Source organism: Aulonocara stuartgranti (assembly GCF_965226115.1).
Source record: "Aulonocara stuartgranti genome assembly, chromosome: 13".
NCBI classification, from domain to species: domain Eukaryota; kingdom Metazoa; phylum Chordata; class Actinopteri; order Cichliformes; family Cichlidae; genus Aulonocara; species Aulonocara stuartgranti.
In genome coordinates, this window is record NC_138949.1 from 25492654 (window position 1) to 25502511 (window position 9858).

General features: G+C 40.2%; 1 protein-coding gene across 2 annotated transcripts; it reads right to left on the bottom strand.

Annotated features, from left to right (window-relative positions):
* Positions 1 to 1419: 1419 nt before the first annotated feature.
* pnpt1 (polyribonucleotide nucleotidyltransferase 1) lies at positions 1420 to 9497 on the bottom strand. 2 transcript variants are annotated; one of them, XM_082558367.1, is made up of 29 exons: positions 9250 to 9265; positions 9082 to 9142; positions 8754 to 8937; positions 8533 to 8607; positions 8312 to 8417; positions 8150 to 8199; positions 7967 to 8030; positions 7819 to 7866; positions 7578 to 7691; positions 6980 to 7166; positions 6715 to 6766; positions 6561 to 6618; positions 6359 to 6455; positions 6163 to 6265; positions 5725 to 5795; positions 5190 to 5226; positions 5022 to 5088; positions 4838 to 4927; positions 4675 to 4728; positions 4368 to 4477; positions 4161 to 4232; positions 3756 to 3819; positions 3586 to 3669; positions 3403 to 3486; positions 3146 to 3252; positions 2656 to 2711; positions 2442 to 2520; positions 2305 to 2352; positions 1420 to 2225 (listed from the first exon to the last, which is right to left on the bottom strand). In XM_082558367.1, the coding sequence occupies exons 3-29, from the start codon at positions 8811 to 8813 to the stop codon at positions 2070 to 2072; spliced, it is 2193 nt and encodes a 730-aa protein (XP_082414493.1). In that variant the 5' UTR covers positions 8814 to 8937; positions 9082 to 9142; positions 9250 to 9265; the 3' UTR covers positions 1420 to 2069. The 2 variants fall into 2 exon arrangements, with proteins under 2 accessions (XP_082414493.1, XP_082414492.1); XM_082558366.1 differs by lacking the exon at positions 8754 to 8937 and having other exon boundaries at positions 9250 to 9497.
* Positions 9498 to 9858: the final 361 nt, after the last annotated feature.

Sequence of the window (9858 nt, forward strand, 5' to 3'; positions counted from 1 at the left end):
ACAATGATCCAAAACACCAAAACTTCACTGAATGCCTCAAAAAAAACAAAAAAACAAAAACAAAACAAAGGTTTGGGATTGGTCTATTCAAAGTTGGGACCTAAATTAGACGCATGACCTTAAACAGGCCGTTCATGTTCACGAACCTCCCAACATGACTGAATTCAAACTATTCTGCAGAGAAAGGTGAGCCACAGAGGATCATCTGCCTCCATCTCAGTCCATCCTCCTCTGTCACATCAACCTTCCTCTGCATCCATCAATCTTCTCGGAGGTTATCCTCTTGTCCTCCTGTCTGGCAAGCTTCGTCTTCAACATCCTTTGTCCAATATATCCACAAATTACCTCGACAGCCACTCCACCCTGCCTATACTGTCTTGTGCACTGTCTGTTGTTTTGGATTGTAGCCCAGAGGTATTTAAGTCATACACATGTATTCTGCCTTGCTTCTACTGACTTTCATTCCTCCTCCCTCCAGATCTGTAGGCCCTTCCTGATGCAACCCTACACATTACTACTAACACTCTTAGATTAAGGCTGAACAGAGAAACACTTAATTCTTCTGTAAGACTCCAAAGAGTTATTAGATCTTTCCCTGTCCAATATTATGCAATAAATTGTTTTAAATAAATGTTGAAATTTTACAGCTCTCCTGTTATCATCTCCACCACTCAGTTTCTTTTAAGGACCCACTGGATGAACCTTTTCTATTGTGAAGCAACTGTCCATCCATCCATCCACTCGCTTCCGCTTATCCTTTTCAGGGTCGCGGGGGGCGCTGGAGCCTATCCCAGCTGTCATAGGGCGAAAGGCGGGGTACACCCTGGACAGGTCGCCAGTCTGTCGCAGGGCTAACACATAGGGACAGACAACCATTCACACTCACATTCACACCTAGTGACAATTTGGATTAATCAATTAACCTATCCCCACAAGCTGCATGTCTTTGGACGGTGGGAGGAAGCCGGAGTACCCGGAGAGAACCCACGCAAACACGGGGAGAACATGCAAACTCCACACAGAAAGACCCCGGCCTGATGTTGGAATTGAACTCAGGTTGCTGTGCGGCAACAGTGCTAACCACCGTGCCACCGTGCTGCCCTTGTGAAGCAGTTGCTTGTGAAGCAACTGTCTTTTTTAAAACACGCTGAAGCAGTACTTGTGTGCCTGCATGTGGCCACTGAAACATGCAATTAAATCAGCTTTTTATGAAGAAAATTTTACATGCATGCACTCAGTACATTCTGGCACGGTTGGAAGGTGTTTTGTTGACTTAAAGACATGAATAAAGAAATCATTAATGACTTTATTTACATATTACATCTACATACTGCTACTCCTTTTAGTTGGGTTTGTAAACTCTCATTTACAAACCTTTCCTTCTCTCCTGCTTTCCTCTTTCTTTGTCTTTGCACAGCAGTTTCCACCAGCACCCTGCTGGTCAACAGCACCATTGGTAGTCGTTCATTCTTGATGATCCACATATTTGATTTGAAGATTTTACATCGGATCCCCTTCCTGACCTACTTATCCATGGTTGGTAACAGCACTAGGAGTACACTGGCATGTGGCCCACCTGTGGCTGATTTTTTATTTACATTTTATTACTCACATATAATATAAATGCAACACCATATAAAGATTAAGAAAACGCCTCTCTCTAACACATCACCCACTTGCCTTTCTTTTCTTTAGTGGACACGCTGCTACAACAGATACCAAATATGCCTCAAGAGGCAACATTATCACACATGTGAATGACAGAAGCACTGTTGTTGTGTAATGAAAGAAAAATCTTATGACTTTGATACAGTCAAACAACAGAGCATGAAAATGGGTAGACACTTGTATTTTTGAAAATGTTTGCCTCCTCGTCTTATCCGTTTGTTTGTGCAAATTCTCAGAGTCATGATGTCAGCAGCATTTTAGCCACATCCATGCTCTCAGCAGCGGAGTAACCTTCTTTATGTATAGTTCGTAACAAGATCTGTTGTTTGAAAAGGGAAAGTTGACTCAGTCCAAGTCTACTCTGACAGAAAAGCCAGAAGTTAGGCAGTCATGGGGGAGTGTCACGAATCTGTACTGGTCGTCTGCATGTCGCTTGAACCCATGGAGATGCTCTGTTTGTCATTCAGTCTCTTTACGACACTTGCAGCGGTAGACTGGAGCACCTTCCGCGAAAGCCTCATTCTGCCATCTGTTGGGTCCCGTCCAAAATACTTGACCTGTTAGCAGAACACAGTTTAGATACAAGCATCCCAGACTGAAATACGCAATGCCTTGTCTGCAGTAACCGAGACGCACCTGTATCTCCTGTCCCACCTCTAAGCCCAAAGCACTCGGATGTTTGATCTAAAAGGAAAATAAAGGAAGTGACTTAAGTAGAAATCTTACCATCAGACTCAAAAGGAAAACCATTTTACGCAGACAAATTCACAAACCCGTTTGTGGTCCAGCTGGGAGTTGTGCAGCAGGACAGGAGTCATGTTGGGATAAAGTTTCACCATCACGCCAATGTCCCTAAAGCAGAGGAGCAGAAGAACAGATGAATGTATGAAGGCTGCAATACTTTATTTATACATAAATCAGTTTCCAAGTGTGGAGAAATAACTGTAAACAAACACTGTTGGTAAATAACGCATTGTTTTAGTTTACCTTATTTCTGTGATGGTGGCAGTGTAGATAGCACCAAACTCCAGCTGCTGTTCTTGCTGCAAAACAAAGAAATAGACCCATTTTCACCTACATACATTATGAATATGTGTAATATGTGTAAGCAGTTGTTCTTAATGTTTTGATTTGTTTATGCAGGTCATGTTTGCATTGTGATATAAAACAGCAATTGAGTTTATATATGTGCATAAAAGGGTGCAAAGAAACTATTAGAATATATAAATATAGATATATATATTTTATGTTTTATTAGAGCATGCTGAGAGCTTTCCTGTTTTTTTAAGTGTACTGATCAGGATTATTTCTCTTATTTCTTTGTTTAAATGCCATCTAGCTTAAGCTTTATACTATATTCCTCTTTTTTTAATCTGTTTCGGGTTCTCTGTAGAGCAAATTTTAACACAAATTTTGAAAGGCTCTGAATAAAGACAGACTGCTATTATAAAGGTAATTACAAGTGGGGGAGACTCACATCATCTTTGCAGATCTCGCTGATGAAGTGTTGGGCTTCGTTCATGGCTCCTGGTGTTGGAGCGAACACGGAAAAAGTCTCTTCGTCTACCTGACTTATCGTCACACCTAAAGGCAAAGAAGAAAACGTGGTGACGTTTTTATATTCTGCACAACAGTTTCTATTATGAAAAAACAAATCTGTGTGCTGCTGGATTAGCATCACGTCACCATCACATTCCAAGTTGCCTTTTTCAGACTTTATTACTTATACATTACCTGTTTGAGCTTGAAGCCTGCGGAGGTTGTAGCCTCCAGGGCCAACAAAGCGAGCTCGCCTTGAGACAGGTACCCGGACATTTTCTGAAGACAGAAAACATCACATATTGGAACAGATGACAGTAAAAACTGTCTATTAAATATTGCATCTTTCTATATATATAATATTCAGACATAACCTACCTACAACAGGTCCATTCTCTTTCCTGCTCTCTCTGGGTTTTGCTATGCATTTGTTCATAATGCCCAAGATCTCCCTCTTTGCCACTGAAACACAACAACAGGCAAATGCTGAAAAACAGCCATGCAAATAAAATTTTAATAAAGAGTATATTTCTCAGTTTTGGGGCTACCTGTGGCCTGTTGGATTGCCTCCATGACCACCTTCAGTGGCAACCCAGGAATCTTCACATCAGCCTGGAGGTAAAATAAAGAAAATTTAGTTAATACATTTCATCTGTATCAGAAAGGCCATTTATGTTTCACCACGCAGTCGTTTAAGCAGAACAACACTTTCACTAAGAAGAATCCTGCTTAACTTGCCATTACAGAGACAAGTTAGTGTTGTCTTATAATAAAAAGAGAATAAAATAAAGCTCTAACACTATACTGGTCTCTTCTTTAATATTTTACACATTGAGTACAGTTTATATTAAAACATTTCTATGAAAAAGTGATGTCCCTTCAGCTAGCTTTATTAAATTTTACTTCTAAAACATCTTTCTTAGACACTTATTACAAGTTACTCAATGCAGTACCTGTAAAGCAGTGATACCCTTGTTTGTTCCTGCCAGTTTGAAGTCCATATCTCCCAGGTAATCCTCTATTCCCTGTTTACGAAACAGTTAAGAGCTCATATTCAACACCTGTCATACCCAGGAACAACTACAATAACATTTTGAGCATTCAACTATAATCTTTCTTCCACTTGTTAGTGATAATAACTGATCACAAACTGGACTTACCAGAATGTCTGTTAATAGTCTGTAGTTTTCTATCTCAGCAGGTTTTTCTGGGTTAGCCTTGGAGATGAGACCAATGGCTACACCTGCCACAGCAGAAGAGATGGGCACACCTGGCAACACAGATTTAGATATATTAGTTAATCATTATTATATGACATATTATCTGACTAGCATCGTATCCAGACACATGCAAAATTCAGGTCACTTTGAAAAAAAAAAGCTGATGTTTGCTGTCTGCACGTCTAAGGTCCAGAGAGCAATTTACAACTGGATTTTTCCTGGATTAACTAAAAAGTCAGAACAGTACCTGCATCCATAAGAGCGAGGCTGCCCCCACACGCTGAAGCCATAGAGGAGGATCCTGAGAGGACATGCAGAGATGGAAATATGTTGAAAAATAAGAGCAATGGACACATTCGTATTTGTGACTTTTTATATTACGACTTATAAAATTGCTTCCCCGCACTCACCATTTGACTCTAACACCTCAGCAGTGACCCTGATGGTGAAAGGGAAGTCTTTAGGAATGACTGGTCTCAGAGCCTTCTCGGCCAGAGCTCCTGCAAAAACACGAACAATGCACAAAAGATTCTTGATGGAAATGAGGGATTATTAGACTGAATACAAACAGAGGATGAAAAAAGTCAAACAAACCATGTCCAAGCTCTCGCCTGTTGAGGCCTCCCATCTTTCCAGTCTCATTGGTTGCATATGGGGGGAACTAAAAGAAAGGAAAGTTGACTTTACAGCTCTATTTGAAAACTAAAACAATTATATTTAATATCTGATCAACTATGTGACTTAAAAAATGATTTTACTTACTTCATAATGAAGCATAAAGTTTTTGTCTTTGATGCCACTGCAAAAAGAAATGCATGCATCACAGGAGTGCAGATGTTGGTAGACGCTGGCAGTATCTCCACAATTAATAACTAGCTTTTGAAATACATTCCTTGAAACTTCCTGAACAATGATCCTTTTCAATACTACATTAACATACTGCATATCTGTATATATAAAGTATATGAGGTGATACCGTTTTTTTAATCCATGATAAACAGTATCAGCATGAGCAACAAATATCCAGTTATGGTCATGCTCCCGTCTGAGCATCCATGTAAGGAAATTCCAAAAAGTTGATTCTGTTTATCTGGATGTAGCGTTTTCAGCGGGACAAATGTTTAGTCACTCATCAAAGTGACTTCTTCAGTCTCAGGATCTAAGGGGAAACCTGCAGGGGTCTGCAAGTGACTGAAGAAGTCACTTGGATGAGTAACGAAATTTTCTCTCCCGCTGAAAACGCTACTTCCAGATGAACAGAATCAACTTTTTGGGATATGTGTTCGGGTTGTTTTACCTTAAAGCTGTAGTGATAATATCTGTTTTGATGCTGGACTCCAGGGAATCAAATGTGACACTGCACAGCACCTACAGGGAGCAGAGGAGGACTTTGTTACAGGTAACATCCAAGTTTTTCCAGTTTAGAGGATTTTTTAAACACAGAATGGTACACTGGTAACACAGACTCATAGACGATACTTTATTTAAACTGATCATGCTTAAGTGTGTACCAAACAGGCCTACTCTGAGCCAGGAAAAAATCCTGTGTAACAGTCATTAAAGCGACATATCTCGACTACAGTTTCAGCGTTCCTGCTGTTGTATTCAAACCTGTCATACTTTTGCTTTCAAAACTGAAGAAACAGCCACAAACATCTTCAATCCCTTCAAAAAAAACCCAACTTATTTACCAAATGAACTATGACTTTTGTTGGCTCTTTGTGCTTTAGCATACCTGTGTTTGTCCTCTTTGAAACAGAGCCGAGCCATGCAGCGGTTTAAATAGATCTACATCACATGAAATGTTTCTTAAACCAGTCAGCTCTCTTCCATCACACCTAAAAACACAAAATGGGAAACACAATGTTTCCATTTTTCCACACCCAGATGATGTGACATTATAATATCCACCCACAACACAGAGTGCTTACCTCCTGTACTCATTGAGCACTAGATTACGGAAGATTTCCTTGCTCAAAGTGTTAAAGGATTCAATGACTTCAAAAGGCTCGGCCTGAGGGAATTTTTCTATGAATCGACGACATCAATTGACAGGGGTTAAAGATGGAAATACAGCAACACTGGAAACTCAACTGTAAATTCTTTCCATGCACCATAACTTTGAAGGCCTACCTTTAAGTTCCTCTTCAGTTTCCAGCCGAACTTTGTTGATTGCTTCATCTCTCGAAATCTAAAAAGATTATGATGAGATTATTACAGTTATTTAGGTAAACTTCCCTAATACATAAACTGAAGCAGAAAGCTGAATAAAGATGATAGATTTTACCTTGTCATGAGTATAATCGGTAAAAACAGCGTAGATCCTCTCAGAAGCTAATCTGCAACAGGAAAAGGAAAAGCAAGTCATTTCTGAGAGCTAGAACAATATAAATCCTATTTTTGTCCTATTTTTGGCCAAACCATTAAATGAAATCATTACCCTTGCCTCAAGATTATTTTGTTTTCTCGTTTATCAAAACATTTCAAAATACACTGCTTAATTCCCAGCATCCTTTGCCTTCATCTTCCTCAGTCTCAGGCTGTGTTCTTACCTCCGAACATGTTCCACCATGTCAGCCGGGGGTGAAAACATCTTGACCGGGGTGCGCTTAGTCACCTTCTGCTCTCGTGCCAGCTGCTGGATGGCATGTATGATTTGCTGGGTGTGTTTCACTCCCACCTTCACAGCATGGCAGAAGTCCTGCTGCAGCACGTTTTCAGCTGATGCCTCAATCATCACTGGCAGACACAGAGAAACATGAGTATGTGATGCTGTCTAAGACAGGCACAAGAAGCAGGAGTCAGGAAAATGTAGGATTCTCAGAAACTGAATTATTACAGAAAGCCACACATCCAGGCCACAAAAAGATTTAAAAAAAGTCCAAGGTAACCTTTAGCAGAAATTGTCAAATTTAAAACACAAAATGCTATTATGAATAAATCCCCATAAAGGAGAAGCAATAAAAGACAATTTACATAAAGGTAAGTCTATAAATACAGGAAGTCAATACTTCTGCAGGCACTATCTCCTCAGCAAAGTGATTCCAAACACTTGATCAAGTGTTTGAATTCTAAACTTAGCAGCTTAACTACATGCCGCTATAAACACTAGATATTCTGCTGCTTATCACATACCAATTATTAACTTACCCACTTGACTGCTGGGAGCTCCAGCCACTATCAGGTTAAGACTGCTAGAAGCCATCTCTGCCCTCGTGGGGTTGACCAGCAACTCTCCATTTACCATACCCACACGCACAGCACCTGCACACACAATAACATAAGTAGCTCCAAGGTGGAGATAAACAATAATAACAATAATGTCCCAGGAACTGAAAGTGAAGTGAAAACCACCATTTCAGATCAATAAAACAATATGCATATTTCTCACCCACTGGTCCATGCCAGGGGATGTCAGACAGGGCCAGGGCAGCAGAAGCTTTAATGGAAGAATATAATGTTTTACTCGAGGATATAAAACAAACAAACAAAAAAAATCTGATTTGTGAAGAAATCTCTGTAGCTGAGATTTACCTCACCTGCATTAATAGCCAGCACATCTGGATCATTGGCGCCATCGACTGCTAGCAGGTTACAGAGGATCTTTAGGAGTGAACATACATTAAAACAGAATGGGAGGATTATCACCTTTGTGCAAGAAAACAAAAATGTGGCAACATAATCACCACATGACAGTGAAAATTCTTTAAAATTTAACTTACCTGAGTGTCATAGAAATAACCAGGAGGGAAAAGAGGTCTAATCGACCGATCTGAGCAAAACGAACGGGAAAGTTAGTCAGGTCACTCCAATTAAACAGGAAACCAAACCTCCACGACAATGTTATACACTCAGTAAGGACAGCGCTTATCTTATTAACTCACCAATAAGTCTGCTGGTGAGGATCTCATTGTCGGTGGTGCCCAGCTCTCGCCGCAGGTAGTTCGTGGGAATCCGACCAGCAGCTGCAGCTTTCTGTCTGTAGTCCACCTGTCAGTTGAAAAGGATATTAAATCAAAAGAACCCCACCAGATGTTTCCTTACATCGGGGATTCATAAAGTCAAATCCACTTAGAACACGGCTGTAACAAACATGGAGTCGTACCACAAGCGGCATGAACTGAGACGGAGAAGGTTTGGTTTTGCTCACAGCGGTCACCATCACAGAGGTGTCTCCGAGCTATGGGAAAAGGAAAAAGTGGTCACCATTTAAACCTGAAGAACAACATTTTTAAAAAAAAAATCACAGGTCATCTTTGCTCTGTTTTAATAAGCAGCCACAGAGGTGAATTACAAGTTGAACATATGAACACGAACAATACAAGCCTCAGTATAGGTTCTGCTGTGCTGTGCTGACACGTCCTGGGTAAAACGGACATGGGACATAAAGCCAAACTAATAGACCGGCTGCTACCAGTTGAAAGGATTTTTTTCTTGGTGGGATTCCTGTGCATAAGTGACGATTCTCTGCATGCTGATGGCCCATGGTTTACTATTCTGTAATAAAGATCTTTTGCCAACAAAGTTATGCCTGGTGTTTAATGAATTACCACAACAGAAGGAGGATTAGTAGTAAACAGAATCAGAAATAGAAACAATACACAAAGAAGCAAAAAGAAAGGGCGAAGACAAATCAAAGAAGACTTTTTTGTACCTGTACTACAGCAGCTCCATCAGCAAATCTGGCAAACCTCCCTGAAGAGATTTCAAGTTTCCTACAAAAACAGCAAGAACACAACACGTGAAACTGCCAGTGACCCTTAACCGCTCGCTTTATTTCACAGTTCATGGAAGAGAATGGAAACTGGGAAAGACCACTCACTTCTCTCCGAGGTCCACTCCCACTCTACATGCGTTAGTATGGCGGCTGTAAACACTCTGGTGACATAACCGGACATGAAGGCGGGCGAACGAGCGCCCCAGCCGGAGCAAATACTTCATATTTAACCAGTAAACAACAAAAATATCCGCGCTCAGTTTGTCTTTACAGTTGGGATGTGAGCGAGGAGGCTACCATGACAGTTCGTCACATGTGCGGAATTACGTAGAGAAGCTGTCTCTTCTGATTGGACAGAGCGAGGAGAGTGTGTCACATCCACGGAGTTTCCTGCCATCCAGTAAACAACAGTTCCGCTTGATCTACTTTACATTTATCTATTTAAATAAATAAACAAACAGGTGTATTCAAATTGGCTTTTAGTAATCAATAAGGTTTTCATTTTACATATTTTACTTGATTCTCTATAATCTTAAAAAAGCTCAAAAGTATGGCATATTTTTCGATTGTTTGACGTATGTAATATATTTTTGTATTTATTTTCCTATAATCTCCTTGATGTCTAGTTACTTAAAAAATATCAGTGAGTTTAGAAAGCAATATAAGAAAAAAAGAGGAGTAAAACTTGCTAGAGGAAAGAGGAAATACAAAAGA

Excerpts from the sequence above, each read along its gene's own strand:
- pnpt1 (XM_082558366.1), bottom strand. The coding sequence starts at position 9,368 with ATGAAGTATTTGCTCCGGCTGGGGCGCTCGTTCGCCCGCCTTCATGTC. Across the intron at positions 5,089-5,189 it reads ACTTTATGCTTCATTATGAA|TTCCCCCCATATGCAACCAA; the intron begins GTAAGTAAAATC and ends CCTTTCTTTTAG. Across the intron at positions 4,729-4,837 it reads TGAGGTGTTAGAGTCAAATG|GATCCTCCTCTATGGCTTCA; the intron begins GTGAGTGCGGGG and ends ATGTCCTCTCAG.